The 23,490-nt window shown below is 46.1% G+C and overlaps 2 protein-coding genes across 3 annotated transcripts in view; one reads left to right on the top strand and one right to left on the bottom strand.

The window, feature by feature from the left end:
* The first annotated feature begins 797 nt into the window (after nt 1-797).
* Nucleotides 798-5,205, top strand: DLK2 (delta like non-canonical Notch ligand 2). Its single transcript, XM_051997019.1, has 6 exons — nt 798-1,064; nt 1,687-1,804; nt 2,154-2,217; nt 3,006-3,136; nt 3,826-3,970; nt 4,272-5,205. The coding sequence occupies exons 2-6, from the start codon at nt 1,729-1,731 to the stop codon at nt 5,011-5,013; spliced, it is 1,158 nt and encodes a 385-aa protein (XP_051852979.1). The 5' UTR covers nt 798-1,064; nt 1,687-1,728; the 3' UTR covers nt 5,014-5,205.
* ABCC10 (ATP binding cassette subfamily C member 10) overlaps nt 5,164-23,490 on the bottom strand; it is a 34,264-nt gene continuing 15,937 nt past the window's right edge. For both annotated transcript variants that reach the window (XM_051997016.1, XM_051997017.1), the window contains 12 exons: nt 15,790-15,867; nt 15,397-15,591; nt 13,423-13,573; nt 13,061-13,250; nt 10,921-11,264; nt 10,381-10,550; nt 9,023-9,183; nt 8,072-8,325; nt 6,640-6,785; nt 6,405-6,502; nt 6,082-6,194; nt 5,164-5,688 (listed from right to left, as the gene is read on the bottom strand). In XM_051997016.1, coding sequence (XP_051852976.1) covers nt 5,556-5,688; nt 6,082-6,194; nt 6,405-6,502; nt 6,640-6,785; nt 8,072-8,325; nt 9,023-9,183; nt 10,381-10,550; nt 10,921-11,264; nt 13,061-13,250; nt 13,423-13,573; nt 15,397-15,591; nt 15,790-15,867 — 2,033 coding nt within the window. In that variant the 3' untranslated portion in view covers nt 5,164-5,555. The remainder of the gene's footprint in view (nt 5,689-6,081; nt 6,195-6,404; nt 6,503-6,639; nt 6,786-8,071; nt 8,326-9,022; nt 9,184-10,380; nt 10,551-10,920; nt 11,265-13,060; nt 13,251-13,422; nt 13,574-15,396; nt 15,592-15,789; nt 15,868-23,490) is intronic.

The following is a 23,490-nucleotide window of genomic DNA, read 5'->3' as shown; positions in this document are numbered from 1 at the left end:
GGCTAAATGAAACTAGGAGGAGGAAAAACGGAAAAGGGAAGATTAGGAAAGAGATGGAAGTTAAGGATTGCAAAGGAGAAGTACTACTGGGAGATGAAGAAATGAGAAAGACAAGTGATAAAGAGAAAGGATGGGAATGTAAAATGGAAATTGTTGGGATCAAAACTGCAGGGCAGGAGTGAATGGGCTAAAATGTTCTGCATCCTTTTGTCTAGAAATTTCTAATAAATGTTTAAAAAGTCACATGCTTAAGGAGATTTAAGTGATACTTCCTACAGGTATTTCCTGATCTTCGGCCCCCAGGATGCTCTTGTACCCGCCAATTACCATGTATGTTTTGCATATTTAATATCTCTCGTTTTTTAATCTCCCCCCCCCAAATGCACGGTCCTTGAAGAGAGGGACTGTTTCAGTCCAGAGCCTAGCAGAGTGTTTGGCACATTGTGTTTAAATAAATGCTCATTGAATAAATGGAGTTGGAGACGGGGGTAACACAGTAATGGATGGGTATCGCGGCTGCGGGTAAAGGGTTGGTGTGAGCGATGTGAATGAAAAGTGGGGATATAAGGAATGAGGTGAGCAATGGGTGAGAGATGTGGGCGTGAGACGTGTGTGTGTGTGTGTGTGTGTGTGTGTGTGTGTGTGTGTGTGTGTGTGTGTGTCTGCGTGCGTGCGCGCGGATGTGTTGCCTGGATTGGGGGCGCGGTGCCTGAGGCAGCGAGCTCAGCCGGGAGGGGGGCGGGCCGGCAGGCGGGCAGGCGGGCAGGCGGGCGGCGGCCCCGGGGGAGGGCGGGTTCTGCCGGCACACGCCGCCCCTGGCAAGCGGCCTGAGCGCACCGAGCCGCCGCCGCCGCCGCCGCTCCCTGGTCTGGCCCGGATCCGGAGATTCCCGGAGCGCTCGGCATGGATGCGGCTTCCCTGGCCGGCCCCTTGGCCCTATAGGGGGCCGCCCTGCGCAGCCCCCAGCTCTGGCCCGGATCCCGTAGGATCCCCTGGCCCCGCTTCCCGCACTCTGCTTCCCAGGCTGGCTGGGCTCCTGGGCGCACGGCGCCGTCACCCCCGAGGTGAGGGAGGACCCTGGAGAGAGAGCGCGCGGGAGGTGGGGGGCTGGGAGAGACCAGGTGGGAAGCGATTGGAGGCAGGGGGCTCAGAGACGCAAGAGTCCTTCCCGAGCCGGCGAGGGGTAGAGATGTCGCGTCTTGGGGGAGATTGTAACATGGGGGTGTCTCGGCCCTGTGCCATTGCCAAACCGGAACGAGAGGTGGGGGCAGCTCTGAGAGGCCGGGGGTGGAAGTGGCCCCGCGCCTGGGTTGTGGGGGGAAGAGAGGGAGTCCAGTCACAGGTTGGGAGGGGCAAAGGCTGTTCTGACTCGGGGATTGCCCCACCGTCTCCGACCTTGCCGCCCTCACCTCTCGGCCCCTTTGCTCTAGCCCCGTTCTCTTCTCTCTGCTGGCAGAGACCCTTCCTTACAGCCTGGGTACACCTCCTGATTCCTACACTGCCGTTCTCCATTGTGCCACTTCGTATCTTCGCCCCCTACCCCCTGTCGTCCAGGTTCTGATCTCGTCACCTTGAATCTCTCCCACCTCCCGCCATCCTCGCCCTTTCTCCTTATCTCTCTGCCCCCCATTCTGTTCTGGCACTGTCCCCTTCTCTCCACGACCCTTGTCTCGTTCTGTCCTACAGGTGTCCGTCCTCCGTCCGTCCCTCCTGGGGCCGGCGCTGACCATGCCCAACGGTTGCCGCTGCCTCCAGCTCGTGTCTCTACTCTGGATCCTGGGGGCATCCGGACAGCCCACCCCTGGTGAGTGTCGAAGCTCCCGGACTCCCGGAGGTGGGAGGTAGGAAAGCTGAAGCTGCCGATGTACCTCCCCTCCCCCTTGAGCTGACCAGTAGCCTCAGCCTTAGTCCCCTGTTCCCACACTGACCCCTGCCGATAGAAACAGGGACTACATCCATACTGACCATCGGTGTCCTTGGGAGGGACCCAATGAATCTGACCCTTCCCAATTCAGGCCCTTTGAGTGAAGAAAACTCCACGTTCCGATCTAAGAAGACCAAGATCCTCCTCACTCAAAATGTAGATTTCCTCCTTGGGGTCCTAGGATTTGTGCCATCTCAGAGTTTTAATCTTATCTTTTTATTTCCCGTAGCCAATGACTGTAGTTCCCATTGTGATCTGTCCCACGGCTGCTGTGAGCCAGACGGCACTTGCAGGTAGGTGCTTGGGATCTCCCAATCCTTAGTCTGCATTCAAACCCTTCCCCATGCCTCAGAATCCCTATTCTAGCCTGTCTCTCTCTTTAGATGATCTCTCCCCTTCCCACCTACAAGAGGCCAAAGGGTCTAGAGGCTCAAGCTGCTACTGCTTCTTTCCTCTATCCCAGGAAAGGGGAACAGTAATCTTATGACCTTCTTTGCCTTTTGTGGACTGCCAGCACTTAGTGTAGTCCAACATTTATCTCCCATCTCTGTAATTTCACTAAATTCCCCTTCCCTCTAAAGTTTTTATCCCTGGGTCAGAAGGATGAAGGGAACAGATGGAGGAGATAAGTAGGGGTGAAGAGAACAGAGAAAGTAGAGCCAAAAAGGCAGGAAAAGGAGTTGGGATGGTTTAGTCAGGATTAGAGAAGACTGGAGGAATCCTGATGGTGTATATATAGATTCCCAATACTACTGGGGGCTTGTTTATAAGAAAGGTTGATGGTAAATGACAATGGGTGAGATTGAGGTTGGAACAAAGAAGAGCCCTTTGACTAGATTTTGTTTTGCAAGTTGTACTAGGATTTAAGAACTGGAAAAGTACATGCTTCTCAGTATATGAAATGTCAAGAGATGAACTTAACTTTCCAAAGCATTGCTAACTTTGTATCCTACTGAGATGGGCTCACTGCAATGTAGGGCCCAATTTACTCACTTTTTTTGGGGGGGAGGGAGAGGATGCTTTAATTTTTATTCCTGAAATTTCCTAGAAGAATAACTTGTGCTTCCATCCTCCTCCCCAGGTGTGACCCTGGCTGGGAGGGACTACACTGTGAGCGCTGTGTCAGGATGCCTGGTTGCCAACATGGCACTTGTCACCAGCCTTGGCAGTGTATCTGCCGTAGTGGCTGGGCTGGCAAATTCTGTGACAAAGGTGAGAATAGGCATGGAAACACCTGCTGAGCCCTTCAGGTGACGTGAAAGGGACCACCTGGATCTAAAGGGGAAATGAAAAGAGACCTAAGAATACAAATTCTTTAAGTTTCAACAGCCTTTCACATTTTTATAAAAGACTTTCATATTCATTCAATCACTAAATCAACAGGTATTTATTAAGCATGTGCTTAACACACTCGTGTTTTGTATGGTTTTGTATGGTATACTTTGTATGGTACAAAGTACAGGCACGATGTAGGCATTGTATTTAGGACAGTGATACTAAGAAAGGCACAAAAATAAAAACTCACTCTTATTCATTCTTTACAGTAATAACCCTGTGAGGTAGGTGGGATAGTCTTAATTTTAATGGTGAGAAATTGGGAGAAAAACATTGTGGGGCATGGGGAGGAAGAAAGAGCACTGAAATGAATTACTCAAAAGCTCATCAGCTGGCAGCTGGCTAGAGCCCAGGTCTCAGCACCTGCCTCCCAGAATGACATGGCTTTCATTACACAGCAATGATCTTGAGAGAAGGAACGTGGCTAAGAGGCCGACCAAGAGAAGGTCCCAAAGGTGGAAGCTAGACACGGGCTGAGGCGAAGCTTCAGAAGTCCCTAGGCTGCACTTGGTGAAGGGTGGAGGGCAAGAGGCAATTCCCCCGAGGCATCCCTCTCTCCCTTCCAGATGAGCACATCTGCACCAAGCAGCCGCCCTGCCAGAATGGAGGGAAGTGTGTGTATGATGGGGATGGGGAGTACCACTGCATGTGCCCACCAGGTTTCCACGGACATAACTGTGAGCGCAAGACTGGGCCCTGTGAGCATGCTGGGTGAGTTGCAATGGAACCGGCCAAATAGGGGTTTGGGCATAGGGCAGACCTTAAGGTATTAGAAGCAGCTAGGATGAGGTGAGGGCAAAGGAGCTTTGTGGGAAGAGGGAAGAGGGAGTATGTAGAAGGTGAGGGTGAATGGATTTGGAGAGAGTCACAGAAGCTTAGGGTGAAAGAGAGAACCTGGGAAAAATTGAGTCCAAACTTCTCTGTGTGTAGAGAGGCCAGCCGGCCCAGAGTGGGGATGTGAGTTGGTCCATTGTCACTATTAACTCTCTCCTTTCCATTGCACCCTTCTCAGGTCCCCTTGCCGGAATGGTGGGCAGTGCCAAGATGATCAAGGCTTTGCAGAGAACTTCACATGCCGCTGCTTGGCAGGCTTTGTGGGTCCACGCTGTGAAGTCAATGTGGATGACTGCCTAATGAGGCCGTGTGCCAATGGTGCCACCTGTCATGATGGCATCAACCGCTTCTCCTGCCACTGCCCTGAAGGCTTTGCTGGCCGCTTCTGTACTATCAACTTGGATGACTGTGCCAGCCGCCCATGCCAGCATGGTGCCCGCTGCCGGGACCGTGTCCATGACTTCGATTGCCTCTGCCCTGATGGCTATGGAGGCAAGACATGTGAGATTGCCCTCCCAGCCCTGGACCTCCCTACGGAGCCAGAGAGTGCTGCTGGACCTACTCCTGCAGCTGTGGTTCCTTTCACAGTACCAGCTCCCTTCAGCGTGGGGGCAGGGCTGCTGCGGATCTCAGTGAAGGAGGTAGTAAGGCGACAGGAAGCAGGCATAGGGGAGTCAAGCCTGCTTGTGTTGGTGATATTCGGAGTCCTCACTGCCACCCTGGTCCTTACCACAGGGCTGCTGGTCTTTTGGGCATGGCGCCATGGCCACTGCCCTGCTGGGCTCTGCTGCTACCCATTTCGCCAATATGCCATACCCCCCGAGCAGCATGACCAGGAGTGTCAGGTCAGCATGCTCCCTGCCGGAATCTCCCCTCCACCCGGCTCCCCACCTGAGCCTGGCAAGACCACAGCACTGTGATGGGAGTTGGAGGGGGGGCAGAGGGGGCCCCCTCTCCATCTCCTTCTTCCTCACACCTCCTCCCCTCCAGAGACAGTTGTGGGCTCCTCCCCACCCCCACTGAGGTGTCTCAGCCTCACATCAGAAATGCTATTTTTTTAAATACACAAATTGTTCAAGAGAAGTTTTATCAAATAAAATTACCAAAAATGACAGTGAGTAATAGCTTGTGCTCCCGTAGCTCCTGGCCCCAAGTGTGGCCAGCCTGGAGCCCCACATCTAAAGTTCTAGTCCTGGCCCAGTCAGAACTCTCCTCCGGTACCAGCAGCTCACAAAGGAGGACTGATATCAAAGAGAGCATCCTGAGGTGCCCAGGCAGGGATGCTTGGTGAAGGAGGGTCTGGGGCCCCCCAGGTCCAGATGGCCCAAGAGAGGAGGGGGAGAATAAACATCTGTTCACCACCTGAGAATAAAAGCCCTAAGCCCTCCCATATAGAGAGAGAGTCGAGGACGAGTGAGGAAGAGGGAACCAACAACGCTGAGGCTCAGAGGAGGCAGGGCCATCATTGACTGCTCTGCAGCAGCTGCTGGAACAAGGAGTAGGGCTGACTCCTCAGGGCAGCGGGGGTGTCCAGCTCGGCCACCCTTCCTGCCTGCAACACCAGCACCCGGTCTGAATTCAGGATCGTGTTGAGCCTAGGAGGCAGGTGAGGGTGGGCACTCCGTGAGTAAGGGATGACCCCGTGCTACTCCCCTACTCCCAGATTTCTGACCCACTCTGGGTGGTCAGGTGTCCACTGCTGGGGGCATGGGGACATGAGGAGAAGGCTGCTGAGGGACTCCGTTGACCTGAGGGTGAGACAGCTCCCACCCATGGTGTCTGATGGGAGAGGGACATGGCCTCAGAGGAGACGGAGATATCTCCTCAGTAACTTCTGGGCAATCCCCAAAGAAGGAAGGAATAAAAGGTCTGAAGGTGGCCTGCTGTAATCCCCCTTCAGTGGAACCTTCAACACTGGCTTAGTTTCTCCTCCTTCTCCCCATCATCCTTAGAATCCTTCCCTGGGCACCTCCACTCCACTGGCTTACCTGTGTGCAATGGTCAGAACAGTCTTATTAGCAAAACGATTGCAGATTGTCTGTTGGAGCAGCTGGTCTGTCTTCTGGTCCACACTAGCTGTGGCCTCATCAATGCACAGGATCTGGGGGGGAGGGAGGAGAGTTATTTTTGATCCGGATCCTAACCCCATCCACCCCATCGGCCTCCTTGTCCAGCTCTGTGCAGGAGGGCTGAGCCCTGACACAGCCAACTCCTTTTTATATTATCTCCCCGATAATGCTGCGGGGCTCTTCCACCTCCCTTTCAAGGCCACCTTTGTGCCCCCCTACAAAACCCTAGCCCCATTTCTTACCTTGGCATCTGTAAGGAGAGCTCTGGCCAAACACAGTAGCTGCCTCTGCCCCAGGGACAAGCTCCGTCCCCCCTCACTCAGCTCACCATCCAGACCGCCTGTTGGGCAAGGCTTGGTCATCCCGAGAGGCCCGCCCCTCCTGCTATCTTGCTTCCTCCAGCCCCCTGCCCCCCTCACCTCCGGTGGGGGACTGTCCTCGACCAGCTTCTCCCACTGCTAGGTCCCCAGAACTCACCCAGGGGAGCGATCACCTCACTTAGGTGGCACTCTTCCAAGGCCTGCCACAGCTCCTCATCCTCATGGCGGCCCAGAGGGTCCAGGTTTTCTCGGACTGTGCCACTGAACAAAAAGGGCTCCTGGGGGATGATGGCCAGTTGGGACCTAAGAGGCAAAAAAGGGAACAAACAATAGGAGCTGGTCTCAGGGACTGCAGGCACCTTCTGCTTGGTCCCAAGATCCATTCCCTACATATGAGCTAGAACCTCTTTAATTCCTACCTTTGAACCAACCAATGGAAAACATAGAATAATGAGAGTTTGCTTGCTGTCTTGGGGAGGGCAGTGGGAAAGGAGGGAGAAAAACTTGGAACTCAAAATCTTACAAAAATAAATGCTGAAAACTATCTTTACATGTAATTGGGGAGAAACTACTATTAAGTGGGGAGAAAAAAAAAAGAGCAATCCCAAGTGCACCTGCCATGGAGTTGGGAGGACCTGAGTTCAACTCCAGCCTCAGACACTTACTAGGGACCCTGAGCAAGCTACTTAACCCCAATTGCCTTAAAACAAACAAACAAAAAAGAGGCCTGAATTGGGAGTTCAGATTTGGCTTTAAATCCTCGTTCTGCTATTACTGTGTTATGTGACTTTGGGCAATTAATTCCCCTGTCTGGGCCTGTGTCCTCTGGAAAATGTGGAAGTCAAACTAGATGACCTCTAAGAATACTTCCAGCTCTAAGCTTTAGGATTCTGTTGTGTATCTAGCAATTTATTAGACACTTTGGGGATCAGAGAGGAAAATAAAATATAGTCTACAAGTTCAAATTTCCTCAGGGGACAGAACTGACACTCATGAAACAGGTCTAGTGCTTGGCCCTATAGTATTCAGAGTAGACAGATATCAGGGTGAGCTGGAGTAGTCAAGGCAAAGATTAATCAGAACTATGTTGTTTAGAAAGACAAAGGTTTAGCTCAAGCCTTAAAGAAGATGCATTGGGTAGGAGAAAGAAAGGCAGGCCTTCTGGGATAGGGAAACCAGCATGAACCAAGGGAGAATTCACAGTGAGCATAGAAGGGTTTTCAAGTTGCTGAAAGTGGCCTGAGTCAGGTAGGAAAGAAACAGAAAATAAGATTGGAGAAGGCCTTGACAGCCAAGCTTAGGAGTTTTGATTTGATAAAAATAGCTATCTCTAGCACCCATCATAGTGCATAGCACTTAAAAAAGTATTTAGTAAATGCTTGTTGATTGGCTAACTAATTGTATTTCTTTGCACAGATGCTTTTCCATCTCTCTTAGCTCCCATTCCACCCACAGGATCAATCAGCTTTTCCTATTCCCCAGTTTCACCAAACTGCCCCATTCCCATTCTTTTGCCTTAAAGCCCCTTCCTAAGCCCTTTAGAGGGCAAGAATTCCGGGGGCCAAAGGCAGCCCCAGCCCCAACTCCACCTGAGAGCTGATAAGCCCAGCAAGCTGGTGTCCACGCCGTCCAGGAGTATACGCCCAGCGCTGGGCTCCACCAACCGAAACAACACCAACAGCAGGGAGGACTTTCCGGAACCCGTCCGGCCCACAATGCCTATCTTCTCACCAGGCAGTATGTTGAAAGTGACTCCATCCAAGGCATTGGGCAACCCAGGTCGGTAAGCCAACACCACATCCCGGAACTCCACGTGTCCTTGTGACAGCCAGTTCACTCCTACCTGTGGTCATTAAAGGGAAGGAAGAGACGGGGGAGGGTGAGGCAATGTGGCCAACAGGAGAGTGGCAGGGAGGTGAAATAGTGAGGCAAAACTGGAGATGAGAAAAAGATAAGGGGAAGAGATAGGAATGATGGTGGGGAGAAAGGTGGGACAATTGGGGGAGACATGGTAAGGTAGAAAAAAGCACAGGAAGAGAGGGAGGAGGTGGGTTGTGGAGGGGAAGGAAATGAAGACAGATGGAAGGAATGTTAAAAAGAGAGTGAGAAGAAACAGTGAGAAGAGTGAGGAAAGATGAGATAGGGAGGATGGGCAGAGATAGAAATGGTGAAGAGCACAGAAGATTGGGAAGATGGTGAGAGACAATAAAGAGAAGGGGCTGGAGATAAGGAAAAATGGGGAGAGAGAAATGGGTGAAGGCAAGTGAATGAAAAAAGACAGTTAGGGGAAGATGAGAAGAAAGGAAGTGGTGAGGAATTAAGATGAGTAAGAAATAATAACTTAGCCACTGTCCCAACATAACACCCTCTTCTCCACCTAAGAGGGTTAAATTAATCCCCAATTCTCCTTATTTTGTCCCTGGCTCTATGTTCTGCTGCACAGAGAAGGGTCTAAGACTGAAACTAGACCACACTATGGAGGGAAAGCAAATGTTGTGTTTTGGGGCTCCGAGATGGGAAAAAAGGAAGGGGCTTCATACCTGTATCTTCTGGCCTTGGGGCTCATTGGGCAGGTCACATGAATATTCTTCCAGCCGCTCCACGCTCACCATCATGGCTTCCGTTTGCGTGAAGCTGTTCACTAGGCCTGAGAGAAGGCCAGTCAGTGACAAGGCATAGGACAGTGACAGGCCTACCAGTCCTGAGGAGAAAAAGAATGTGGTGAGCCTGCTAGGGCTGCTGGCCGCTCTGGGCTTGGGGCTGCCTGGCTACTGCTGTTTTTGCTGCCACTTCCAGACTTTCTCTACTACTGAAAGAGGCTGGGAGAGAGAGGTAACATGCTCATATTATTAAACTTTAAGTTTCTTAAGGGAAGGGAAGATGGGTTATTTCATTTTAGTATTTTTAACACAGCACAAGGAGTTGGTCAAAATAGGTATTTAAAAATATTTGTAGAAATTCTTTCTGTAGTGGCAAAGAATTTAGAAATTGAGGGCATCCATATCAATGGGAAATGGCCCAGCAAGTTGTGTTATGTGAAGGTAATGTGCTATAAGAAATAATGAGCAGACTAATTTCAGAAAAGGCCAGAAAGACTTACATGAACCTATGCCGAGCAGGACCAGGAGAGCATCGTACACAGTAACAACAACACTATGTGATGATCAATTATGACAGACTTTGTTCTTCTTAGCAATACAATGATTTGAAAATTCCAAAAAACTCATGATGGAAAACACTATCCATATCCAGAGAAAGAACTATGGAGTCTGAATGTAGATTGAAGCAGACTATTTTTACTTTTTAAAAATTGTGCGCATGTGTGTATGTGTATGCTCTTCCCTTTTTGTTCTGTTTTTTCTTTTACAACATGACTAATGTGGAAATATGTTTACATGATTGCACATGTATAACCTATATCAGGTTACTGTCTTGGGAGAAGGGTGTGAGGGAGAAAAAATTTGAAACTCAAAATCATAAAAAAAGAATGTTGAAAACTATGTTCACATGCAATTGGAAAAAAAAATACTATTTACTAAATAAATATATCTAAAAACCTCAACAAAATGGGTACTTAAACATTTCTTGAATCAACTTGTATGTGGGGAAAAGACATGTTTTTATGTGTATACATATATGTTTATCTACATAGATGGCAGAATAAAAGGAAGCAGATTGAGAATGGGGAAAGGACCCAGATAGGGACTACAAGAGGGACCAAGAATGAGGGGGCTGAGGTAAGTGTGGGGTCAGGAAGCAGGGGCTAGGAAGGGAGGGAGGTGCAGGTAAGGGAGGTGGATGGAAGAGTAGGAATTAGGGCAGAAAGTTCATTGATAGAGAACAGAAACAGGGAAAAGTTGGGAGGAGACAGGAGGGTTTTCAGGAACAAAGATGACACCTGGGTCAGCGAGGTGTTGGTAATGCTGGATGAGGGCAATGACGGCAATGGCGCTGACCACAGTGGCACCCATGAGCTGCAGCCGTATGTCCAGCCACTGCAGGCAGGCATGGGCAGCAAACTGGCAGCGCTGGTTGAGCTCCAGTAGTTTCTCATTCTCTTCTTCAAATCTAAGGGCCAAGAGCTGAGTTTTCTCTCTCCCACCCATGTGTCAAGGAGCAGCCTCAGGGTGGGGTTCTCCTCCTCCTTATCTCCATGTCTAAACTCAGAAGGGTTCAGCAGACAGAAGAGATGGCTGCTTTATGCTCCCACTCCCCTGGGTTTTCTGCCTCCTGGGGCCCTTCCCCTGCAGGCTTTTTATCTCCCTTCTCTTTAGCACCCCCGCCCCTTCCCCTCTGAGGCTCCTGGACCGCAGTTCTTCCCCCCTCCCTCGGGCACCTTCGCCTTGAGCTTCCACTCTGTCCATCCCCCCCAGTAAGATTCCCGGATGGGCCCTCCCCAACCCCGGCCGGGAGCCCTGCTTGGCAGGACCCCCCTCACCTGCAGGCGGCCCGTACGGCCCGGATGACGCTGAGGCCGGCCAGGCTCTCGGACAGGTGAGTGTAGAGCGGGGAGAGGGTGAGGCTGCCCAGGCGGCGCAGCTCCCTGGAGGAGGCGCGGTAGTGGCGCTGTACCGAGTAGTAGAGGGCGCCCAGGGGCGGCAGCAGCAGCAGCAGCCAGGGCAGCCCCGAGCCCAGGATGACCAGCAGCCCCAGCAGGCCCGCTGCCTGGGCCAGCACGATGTTGAGAACGAAGGGCAGGCTGTCGTCGGCGCAGGCCACGTCAGAGGAGAAGCGGTTCAGGATGCGGCCCGTCGGGGTGCAATCGAAGAACGTCACAGGTGCCTGTGGATGGTCGGGGCAATGACGCTGGAGGGACGGGAGGTGAGCTTCGGGCAGGGGACGTGGGAGAAGAAACTTGAGGGGAAGGAATTAGTTGTGAGCCCTGACATGGGGAGAGAACCAGAAGAGAAAGGAGGCTCCTAGTAGAGCTTGGAGAAGACAGAAGGCTGTGGGGGTGGGTCTCCTGAGGGAGGGTGGGCTGGTTAGGGGAAGGGTACAGAGTAGTAAGTAGGAGAAAGTCTGCAGATTTGGGGCTAGATGGAAAGAGCACTAAGAGGGAGGGCAGGATGGTGACTCAACTCTAGCTGGTGGGGCCTCAGCCTGTCCATCTTCTTGCCTCTAATCAGGCACCTAAAGGGCTTAAATCCCCCCAGGGAAAAAGGAGCTGTGCCTGAAAGCAAGTGGGATTCCCCCTAACTATAATGGCCAGCCTGGACCCTGGCAGGCAAATGATGCCATGGGCTCAGTTTCTCTGGAGGAAGAGTATATGGGGACATAACTCTAGGTAAAAACAAAAGGCATGGGTGCAACTTAAAAAAAAAAAAAAAAAAAGCAACTCTAGCACTGCATTTCTCACCCCTTTACTTCAGAGGTCTTCCTTAAGAGTTGACCTCTCTCTTAAAAGGATGGAAATCTTCAACTGCACTAAGATGAAGGGTTGGTATTAAGAGTTTCTTTAACCAGTAAATCAGGGAAGGAGAGAGAAGATATAGAAGCTTCTTCTCTGGAAGGGAATTTATTAAGAACAGGAAAATCTCACAGTCCCTTTAAGAAGTCATTTTGTCAAGAGACAGGGAACTGGACTAGCTGACCTATGTGACTTCCTGAGGTTCCTTTCAAGACCTGGATTCCAAACTCCTTCTGATTATAGCTTCAGTTGGTCACTCTTCAATCTCCTAACAAAAACAATAATTCACAGCTCTATAGCACTGTTTCATTCAAGTGCCTTCTTCACAACTCCCTTGCAGAATTGGTAATGTAACTTAGAGGATTTCTATTTTACAGATGAAGGAACTGAGAGTCAGAAAGTTTCACAGAGGCCATATTGCCTAGTGGTGAAGACCTAGACATGAAAGACAGGAAATCCTGGGTTTGAATACCACCTAGCAACCTTTCTAGCTGTGTGACCCCTCAGTGGATGAGGCTATTTCTCTGAGCCTCAGTTTCCCCATGTGCAAAGTGGGTGTGATAATAATAGCACCTGTGTCACAGGATTATGAGGCTCACACTCGATGTTAAGCATTTTGCAAAACCTGATGCACCATAAAATGAGTCATTATTATTATAGAGACAGAGTGATATAGTGGCTACAATATCAGCCTCTGAGTCATAAACATCTTAGTTCAAATTCTGCTTTTGCAATCATAGGCAAGTCACAAGTCCCCAGACACCTCTGTAAGGCTTTGAGGGTCTGCACCAGAAAGGGATTTCCCTTTCCCATACTAGGAGCACCTTGCCCTGGAGAAAGAGCCAGTGCAGTTTCACCACCCTCCAAAGAACCACAGTTAAGGGAGTCATCTAACACCCCACAACTAGCCAAGTGACCAAGCTGGACCTGGAGCCCAATGGCAGATCTCCTCTCTACACTGTGCTGCCTCTGGCAGTGAAGAAGAGTGAGCTGTCTTACTGAAAAGGACAATCCCCTTCAAGCTGCCCAGGGAGAGGGGAGGAGCTCTGGCAATGGCCCAGTAGTGACTCCAAGCAGAAAATGCATTGTAGAGCTGGAACAATGGCCCCTTTGGACTGAAGCAAAGGGTCCTCCTCCTGTGTTCCCCCCACCAGATCTCTTGCTCACTCACCCTGAGGACACGGTTCAGCAGACGTTGATGTAGGGTGGATGCTGCCTGCAGGATGCCAGCGGCAAAGAGTATTGCCCGCAGGAGGGTACAGATTGAATTGGCACCGGCAATGGCTCCATATACGGTCAAGTAGTACTGCACATTCAGGGAGCTATTTGGGGTGGCTTTGGGCCACGGGGCCACGGGGACACTGGCAGAGGGAAGGGAAAGTGAGACCAGTGACTGTCAGCCACGGGCTGCACCCCAAACTCAGACTCCACACCCTCACCCTGAGAGGCCCGGGGATGCACTCCTAAGCCCCGGCTTGGTCCCTGAATTTGGTTCTGACTCCAGTTTTTCCAGGTCCCCCCCGGGTCACTCACAAGAGGCCTCCAGGAGAGAAGAGAAGTAGCTGTGGGGAGAGCACTGAGGGCGCTTGGCTGGTGAGGTGCCACAGCTCTTGGGAGCCATTCTCAGCTCTCTTCAGCTGGGAGATCCAATGAGAGAGCCACCAGTCAGCAGCATTCCGGGTCCCTGGGACACAGCAAAGGAAAAGGAGGGGAAAGGAAAGCCAACCTGTCACCCGCCTTTTCCTGGGCCTAGCCCAGCTTTCCTCTCATCCGTCCGTCACTCCTCCCCCTCTCCTTCCGGGGCTCACTCCTCACCACCCTTGGCCTCCGGGATGGCTCGGACCCTGCCTCCAGGCCTTGCCTTTGCTGGGTCTCCTGGCCGGTGGCCTCATCCCTTCCCCCATCCTATGCCTCCTCCATGACCCTCTGCGCCAGTCTGGGGGAAGGAGGGAGCAGCCCAAATTTAAGAGAGAAGAGGAAGACTAAAAAGAGTGAGGGCAGACCTAGCCAGCCAAATCCTGGGAAGTCCCCAGCCTCTGGAAGCTGGGGCTCAAGGCCAAGGCCGCCACCTCTCTTTCAGAGAGTCTAATAATAGCCCTGTAAGTGACACAAACGTTTAGCTCACAGCAAGCCTGTGATAGCACATGCACAAGTATCCCTGTTTTCTAGGTAAGGCCTTAGAGTATAAAGGAGCGGGCGTTCCCAGGGGTAGACGCTGCCGCTGACCACTACTGAATGACCACTGAGAAGTCGCTTAATTCCCTGGGCCTCAGTCTGCTCATCTGTAAAATGAAGAGATTGGAAGTGATGATCTACTTTGCAAATCCAAGCAGATCTTGGCACATTTGGCACAGGGGAAGATGAAAGGAAGGGAACAAACTTTTATTAAGTGCCTACTATGTGCCACTTACTGTGCTAAGTGCAATTACTATCTCATTTGAGCCTCACAACAACCCTATGAGATGGGTATTATTATTGTCCAGAATAATTTATGATTATAAAAAATATATGAATGATATGTCTGTGTACTATATTACTTATGTATTATGCCATATAATTATATTCCCACATTATATATAAATAATATAATGGGGAAACTGAGGCAGACAGTGGTGCAGTGGCTTACCGAGGAACACACAGCTAAAAAGTACCTGAGGCTGGATTTGAACTCAGCTCTTCCTGACTCCAGGACAGAGCTCTACCATGTTACCTTGTTACCCAGGAGATTGCAAGACCTGCCTTCACAAGGGCTTCCTTCCCCACTTCCACTTCCATCCCCAGTCTCAGAAGCTAGCCTAACTGGGATGTGACAGCTGTGTTCATTGAGAGCACCTTGCTTCCCCTTCCCCACTTTGTCAGTGACCTAGAACCCATCAGGTTCTCCTTACTGGCTTAAAATAGCTAGGACTCACCCATTCTATTCCTTTTAGTCAGAGGGAAGATCACTAGGCCTTACCAACTGCCCTGTTCCTATCTCATAAAGTCCTCCAGGCTTTACCATATGCCTTGCCTCTGTATCCTGTATAATCTAGGCACTATCATCTGACCTAATAATATAACTGAAAGACCCTTGGATCTTTCCAACTGCTCTTCACCATTGTAATTATAGAACTTCTTGTGAACTTTCAGCTCAGAGTTTTGTGAGTTATCTCCCCTAATTAATATTCTATTGATATCCACATAGTAAATATCAAGTCAATGCTTTTTCATTCATTCATTCACAGTTATCATGTAATAAATCCATATTTATTCATCCTTTAGTTCTAAATCCAATAATCAAACAGTCAGAAGAAGAAACTATATGCTAGAAAAGTGTGTCATCCATGGTCACTCCCTCGAAACCCTAGAGATAGAGAATGCAGCACCATGTACTCTATGGAGGGCAAGGAGCATCCCAGGAAATAGGGACCCAAGAGTTGAGACTGCCCAGCCCAGTGATGTGAATGATGAACAAAGGGAGGGGCTAAAAAATAAAGAGAGCTGGGGAGTTCATAGAAATACTCTTACCTTGCATGAGGAGTAAGAAGAAGATGATAGCCAGGGAGAGACCCCCACCTATAGCTTTCCAGTAAGCCTGGTACACCTGGAAGGCCACAGCCCCTTCCTTCTTTCCTTCCTCCTGGAGCAGGCGGCTGGCATTTGGGCCCAGATCCTTGGGTTCCTCACTCTCTTTCTCTGGCTTCCATGCCTCTGAGGCTACTGCTACAATTAAATACAAGGAGAAGAAGGGGAGTCACACCCGGAGGATTTAGGGTAAAGGAATGACCATAAGGAAGGGAAGGGAAGGGAAGGGAAGAGAAGGAGAGGAGTATTTAGGCCAATATTTAAATATCTCAGAGATACTGACTGTGAAAGGTAAAGAGAGGAGGGAGGAAATAGGGTTAATATGGAAAGGCACACCTGACTCAGTCTTCTGTTCATCCTCGGACTGGGCATTGGGGGTAGCTTGTACCAGCGGTAGAATCTCAGAGGGTGGTCCTAGAATGAAGGTTGGAAAATTCTCTAGTTACTAATAGGTTACAACATTTAGTTAAGTGTGCTCCAAACACCAGCTGCTCAAAAAATACTTATGTTGCTTCAATCTTTTGTCCTCCAGTGGCCCCTGATCTGGCTGCCCTCTTGATTCTAACTTGTATGGTGCTCTGAACACTTGGGACTGAGCAGGGCTTTTCAAAAATCACTTCATATTTCAGTTGTGTTCAACTCTCTGTGAACTCATTAGGGTTTCTTGGCAAAGATACTAGAGTGCCTTGCCATTTCCTTCTCCAAATCATTTTGCATATAAGGAAACTGAGGCAAACAGAGCTAAGTGATTTGCCCAGGATCACACAGCTAGGAAGTATCTGAGGCAGAATTTGACCTCAGGTCTTCTTGACTCCAGCCCTAGCACTTCATCACTGTGCCAGCTAGCTGTCCCTGGGAAACAGGATAGCCTGCTTCCAGGCAAGCCAGCCCAGTCCTAAAAATAGTCTATACCAAACAAAGTAGATGCCCATCCACTCAGGAATGGCAAAACAAGTTGTGGTACACGAATGTGGCATCAAGGTAACAGACGGAACAGAACGCTGGACCTGGACTCAGTGAGGAAGACCTGAACTAAAATCCTTACCTTGGAGCCTTACTAGCCCATGACCCTAGGCAAATCACTTAATTGCTCCCTACATCATTTTTCTAAACTGTAAAATGGGGATGATAACACATGCTTCTCATGTTTTGAGGATCAAATGAGATATGTATAAAAAGCTTTGCAAACCTTAAAGGGTTACATAAATGCTAGCCACTACCACCATCATTGTCATTATGATTATTTCTGAGCCATGAGAAACAATGACTATATGACTACAGAGAAGTATGTGAATACTTATATGAATCGACACAAAGTGAAGTAATCAAAAGTAGAAAATATACACAATGATTTCAACAATATAAATAAAAGTAAAACCCAAGTGACAAATAATAGAAAACTTTATAGCCATATGAAGAAAAAAAAAAACTCTAAAAAACTGTTGATTGAAGAAATCCAAGTTAAAATAACTCTGAGGTACCACCTCACCTCTATTAGACTGGCTAATATGACAGAGAAGGAAAATGACAAATGTTGGAGGAGATCTGAGAAAATTGGAGGTACTAATGCAGTATAGATAGTTGTGAACGGATTCAACTATTATGTAGAACAATTTGGAACTATCCCCAAAAAGCATAAAAACTATGCATACCATCTTTGATTTTTTCCCAGGTTATTTTTACCTTCTTTCTAAATCCGATTTTTCTTATGTAGCAAGACAACTATATAAATATGTATACATATATTGTATTTAACATATACTTTAACATATTTAACATGTATGGGACTACCTGCCATCTAGGGGAGGGGGTAGAAAGAAGGAGGGGAAAAGTTAGAACAGAAGTTTTTGCAAGAATCAATGTTGAAAAATTACCCATGCATATGTTTTGTCAATAAAAAGCTATAATTAAAAAAAAAACATGCATATCCTTTGACTTCACAATGCCAAAAGAGAAAATAAAACAAAACAAAACAGGAAAAGGACCCATATATAAAAAAAAACATTTATAGTAGCTCTTTTCTGCTGACAAGAAATTGGAAATTGAAGGGAGGTCCATTAATTGAGGAAAGGATGAAGAAATTGTGGTATTTGAATGTGACTGAATACTATTGAGCTTTAAGAAATGATGAGCAGGATGGTCACAGTGATACAAAATAAAATGAGCACCAGGAGAACATTGTACACAGTAGCAGCAACATAGCATGATGATCAACTGTGAATGACTTCATTATTCTCAGCAGTACAATGATCCAAGAGACCTTGAATCCAAGGACTTAGCGTGAAAAATGCTATGTGTCCCCAGAGAAAGAATCCATGTTGTCTGAACACAAATCAAAGCATACTTTAAAAAAAAAAATCTTTAAAAAAATTTTTTTGGGTCTTTTTTGAGGTCTATGTTTTCTTTTATAACATGACTAACATGGAAATATGTTTTGGATGATCTCACATGTAAAATCTATATCAGATTGCTTGCCTTCTCAATGAGGAGAGTGGGAGGGAGAAAAAGAATTTAGACTCAAAAATTTTAAAATGAATGTTAAAAATTGGTTTGCCATGTAATTGGGGAAAAATAAAATACTAAATAAATAATTTAAAATCAAATAGCTAGGAAAAAGCCTAAAACAATAGAAACCAAACACTTCACAATTATAAGGACTATGTTTAACCCCAGAAAAGAGATATATAAGAAAATATCTTCCTTCCTATTTTCTTTGAAGAAGAAGGTGGGTGGCTATGTGTGGAATACAGTATACAACTTCAGACTTTTATTCTTGATTTTTGTTATGAGAGACATCTCTTGGGGAAGAGGAGGAAGAGGAAGGAAAATGAGATTAGGATAAATGAAGTAACTTCTCCAAATTAAAACAGGGAGGAGAGGCCATATGTCAGTGGACATAAATGTGGAGGAAGGAGATTCTAGAGTAGACAGAGATAGAGAGAAGCAGAAAAGCATGGGTCATGCCCAGGGATTCATCCAGCAAGTCTAGTTTGGATAGTATGTAGAATGATGATGGAGGGCTCTGAGTGCTAGGTTAAAGAGTGCAATTCAGTTCAACTCAATAAACATTTATCAAGCACCTACTTCATGCAAAGTGACCAAAAAAAAAAAAAAAGAAAGAAAAAGAAAAAGAAAAGAAAAGAAAACAGCTGCTGCCCTCTAGGAGCTTACTAATTATACTAAGGAGATTAGGGCATGCACAGAAGAATTCTGATTTTAAAGGCAGCAAGGTGGAGCAGCCCTGAAGTCAGGAGGACTTGAGTTCAAATGTAACCTCAGTTATTAATTAGCTGTGTGGCCCTGGGTAAGTCACTTCACCCTGATTGTCTTCCTTTCAGTTTCCTACCCCCCCAAATCCCAAAAGAGTTCTGATTTCAAGAGACTGAGAAGTCTTCTCTAATCTCTGTAAGTAGAAGTGAACTTTCCCATCTCTGTTTCTTGATTATAGTATTTTGTTCCTTGCTTATGGCATTTATTACATTCTGCTCTATAGTATTGCTGCTTATATATGTTTTATATACCTATTAGCTTCCTAAGAGCAGGGATTGTATTTTACTTATCTGTGTATCCTTTGTAGCATGGACAGTGTCTCACCCACACTAAGTGCTCAATTAGTGATATATGAAGGTAATGGAATATTATGGTTCCATAAAAAATTATGAACAAGCTGATTTTTGAAAGACCTGGAAAGATTTATGTGAACTGATGCTGAGTGAAACAATAACACCAAGAATGTGTGATAATCAACTATGAAAGGTTTGGTTCTTCTCAGTAGTTCAGTGATTCAAAACAATCCCAATAGACTTTGGACAGAAAATGCCATCTGCATCCAGAAAGAACTAAGGAGGGACAGCTAAATGGTACAATGGATAGAGCACCAGTCCTAAAGTCAGGAGGACCTGAGTTCTAGTCCAGCCTCAGACATTTAACAATTTCTAACTGTGCGACCCTGGACAAGTCACTTAACTCCAACTGCCTCAGCAAAAAACCCAAAACAAACAAACAAACAAAACCTAAGGAGACTGAACTAAATCAATATATGCTATGTTCACTTCTTTTTTCCACTAGTAATGTATAACTGTGAGAATTGGACTGACTATAAGAAAAGCTGAATGCTGCAAAACTGACAGTTTTAAATTGTGGTGCTACAGAAGACTTTGGAGAGTCCCTTGGACAAAGATCAAATCAGACAACATGGAAAAAATTAATTCACACTCTTCGTTGGAAGGACAAAAACTGAAGCTTAAGTACTTTGGCCACATAATGAGAAGAAAGGACTCACTGGGAGTTAAGAGAGACAAATAGAAAGTGTCATGGAAACAATGAACATGACTTTGGATAGTGGTGCAGTGAAGTAACAGGCCTGGAGTCAGGAAGTCTTCTCTTACTGAGTTCAAATTTGGCTTCAGACACTCTTAGCTGTCTGACTCTGAGCAAGTCATTTAGCCCTGTTTGCCTCAGTTTCTCATCTGTAAAATGAACTGGAGAAGGAAATGGCAAACCACTGCATTATCTTTGTCAAGAAAGCACCAAAATGGGGACACAAAGAGTTGGATATGACTGGTAAACAACTGACCAATAATAACAATATTTGTCATCTAATTTGATCTTCACAACAGCCCTGGAAGGAAGTGCTGTGATTAACTTCACTTTATAGATAAGAAAACTGAAGCAAACAGATGTTAAATGACAGTTCCAAGACCAAGGAAGGGTCAGGACAGATTGGGACTCAAGTCTTCCTGACTCCAGATCCAGCATACTTTCTACAGCCACCTCAGTTTCAATAAATATTTGTTCAATTAAATATTTCTTCAAGGACAGGCTAAAGAATCCCACATTATTCTTCGAGATAGTTTGTTCACTCCCTAGAGGTAGGAACTGCTTCATTTTTGTCTTTGTGTTTCCAGTACATAGTTAGGTGTCTAATAAATGCTTGTTGACTAATAGAAGATGATGATGATAAAAAATAATATTGCATGGACAAAAAAATAATCCCATAGTTGGTCTCTATTTAGGGTTTTAAGACTGGTAAAGTGCCACTTCTCAGATTGGCTAAAATGACAGGAAAAGAGAATGAGGAATGTTGGAGCAGATTTGGGAAAACTGGGACATTTAATGTATTGTTGGTGGAGTTGTGAAATGATCAACCATTCTGGAGAGAAATTTGGAACTATGCCTAAAAGGTTGTCAAATTGTGCATACCCTTTAATCCAGCAGTGTCTCTACTGGGCCTGCATCCCAAAGAAATCACAAAAGAGGGAAAAGAACCCACAAATGCAAAAATGTTTGTAGTAGCCCTTTTTGTAGTGCCAAAGAACTGGAAATTGAGTGGATGCCCATCAATTGGGGAATGGCTGAATAAGTTATGGTATATGAATGTTATGGAATATTATTGTTCTATAAGAAATGATCAGCCGTATGATTTCAGAAAATATTGGAAAGATGTATGTGAACTAATGCTAAGTGAAGTGAGCAAAACCAAGAGAATGTTGTACATAGCACCAAGATTATGTGATGATCAACTGTGATGGACTTCTCAACAATAAGGTGATTCAAGGCAATTCCAATAGATATGATGGAAAGAGTCATCCACATTCAGAGAGAGAACAATAGAGACTGAACATGTATTACAGCATAGTATTTTCATCTTTTTGGGGCTTGTTGTGTTTTCTTGATTTTTTTCCCCTTTTGAGCTGATTTGTCCTACACAGCATGATGAATATGGAAATAAGTTTAGAAGAATTGCACATGTTTAACCTATATCAGTTTGCTTGTTGTCTTGGGGAGGGGCAGAAGGAAAGAAAAAAATCTGGAACACAAGGTTTTGTAAAGGTGAAAACTATCTTTGCAGGTTTTGGGGAAAATAAAATATTATTAAAATTAAAAAAAACCATTTAAAAGAAAAAAAAAGGAAACAAACAAAAATATTGGTGAAATATTTTAAGTGGTCTCATGAGGAAGTGGACCTCATGACCAAGCAGTGAGAGATCACAAAATGTGAGAGTGGGAATCTAGTCCAACACGCCTATTAAAGGAATCCTCTCTATAACCCACTATACCCAACAAGTAGTTGCTCACGGCACATCATGTCTGGGTAGCTCTAATTGTGAGGAATTGTTTCTTGATGAAAAACCTAGATTTGCTTCTTAGCATCTTTCTCCCATTTTCTCCTTTAGGACCAAACAAAGTACCTCTAATCCTGACCCCAAATGATAACCATCCATAGACTTGAACAAAACTGTCTTATCCCCAAGCCCCACCTCAAAGGTTCTCTTCCACAGGCTAAACACACCCAGCTCCCTCAATCAATATTCGTATTACATGGACATAAGGCTCTTTACCCTCCCTGCTGCCCTCCCACCGCACCCCGGACAATCTCCAGTTTATCAACACTGTCCTTAAACCCAGGTACCCAGACCTGAATATTCCAAATGACAAGATGGAGTCAGGAAAGAGAATATACATTTTTATAGCACTCACTATATACCAGGCATTGTGGTAAATGCTGTACAAATATTATCTCATTTGAGTCTCACAACAACCCTGTGTAATAGATATTATTATTATCATTCCCATTTTAGAATTGAGGAAACTGAGACAGGCAGTGATTAGCTCAGCTCGCAAATGTCCAAGATCACATCTGAACTCAGGTTTTCCTAACTCCAGGCACAGGAATCCCTCTACTGTGCTACCTATGTGCCCAGTGGGACTATTATCTTCCTATTCTTGAAAGCTGATGCCCTTCGTAATGGAATCTAAGAATATACAGTTATCCTTTATCACAACTTTCCCCATCGCAGTTTTGATGCCACAGGTCAACATAAGAAATTAAGTGAAAATTTGGGGGGAGTTTTGCAGAAGCCACATGTGAAGGCCAAAAGATAACACACACAAAAAAATCAGAAGCTCAGCCATGTACTATATATATAATTTTATATAATATTAACCCAGATTTTACAATATGGTACTAGAAACATCCCATGAAAGAAAAAAAATAGATTTCTTCTTTGGTGTGAAGGGAAGGCCAAAAACATTTTATGTGGATTTTCCAAATCACAGGAGTACTGTGCCCTTAGCCCCTTCGATATGGAAAGAATAATTGTATTAATTTTTAGGGCCTCTATATTATACTGTTGACTCATCTTAAACTTGAAGACCACTAAAAACCTCAGACTTTTTCAGAACAACTGCAACAAGTATTGTTATCCCTATTTTAAGACGAAGTAACAGAAGTTAAATGCTTTGCCAATTTTTGCTCAGCCACTAAGTGTCAAAAGTGAGATTTGGATTCACATGTTCCTCAATTGAGGCAGCTAGTTGGTTCAGTGACTAGTATGCTGTGTCTGGAGTCAGGAAGATCTGAGTTCAAAACCAATCTTAGACACTTACTAGCTGGACAATTCCCTTCACCTCTGTTTGCCTTAATCTACTGGAGAAGGAAATAGCAACTACTCTAGTATCTTGGCCAAGAAAACCTTATGGACAGTATGCTGTATAGGATCACAAAGAGTCAGACATAACTAGATAATTGAACAAAATTAACAAATTCTGACTCCAAGTACAGGAGTCTTCTACTGCAACTAAGCCATGTTGTATCTCATAATTTCTTTTTTTTTTTTTTTAAATATATTGTATTTATTTCATTAAATATTTCCCAATTATATTTAAAGTATTTTTAACATTCTTTTTTTTTTTTAATTTCAAGTTCCAAATATTTCCCCTTATTCCTACTCTTTTCTCACCCTTTGACAAGGCAAGCAATATGACATCAATTATACATGGCTTGTAATTTCTCTCTCTCTCTCTCTTTTTTTTGAGGTTTGGCAAAAATGGGTTTATATTCACTGAGCAGTCTCAGTGGGCTAGTTCCTGATTAGGAAGCTACCATGGCTTGTAATTTCTCAAACCTGCTCTCGAAACCATTTTCTCCAAGCCTTTTTATGTAAAATCTCACTTTCCTCTGAGCTTCAGCTCTCCCAAAGGCCCCAAGGTAATTAGATTCACAAATTTCCAAGCTATCTCCCCTTCTTCTGACAA

This window comes from Antechinus flavipes, chromosome 4 (assembly GCF_016432865.1).
Source record: "Antechinus flavipes isolate AdamAnt ecotype Samford, QLD, Australia chromosome 4, AdamAnt_v2, whole genome shotgun sequence".
NCBI classification, from domain to species: Eukaryota; Metazoa; Chordata; class Mammalia; order Dasyuromorphia; family Dasyuridae; genus Antechinus; species Antechinus flavipes.
Note: the sequence above shows the minus strand (reverse complement) of the source record. Positions and strands in the feature narration are given on the sequence as shown.

What these genes read in the sequence shown, in the direction of transcription:
- DLK2 (XM_051997019.1), top strand. Translation starts at nt 1,729, where the DNA reads ATGCCCAACGGTTGCCGCTGCCTCCAGCTCGTGTCTCTACTCTGGATC. An exon ending in TGGCAAATTCTGTGACAAAG is followed by an intron (nt 3,137 to 3,825) that starts GTGAGAATAGGC and finishes TCTCCCTTCCAG; the next exon opens with ATGAGCACATCTGCACCAAG. An exon ending in GGGCCCTGTGAGCATGCTGG is followed by an intron (nt 3,971 to 4,271) that starts GTGAGTTGCAAT and finishes CACCCTTCTCAG; the next exon opens with GTCCCCTTGCCGGAATGGTG.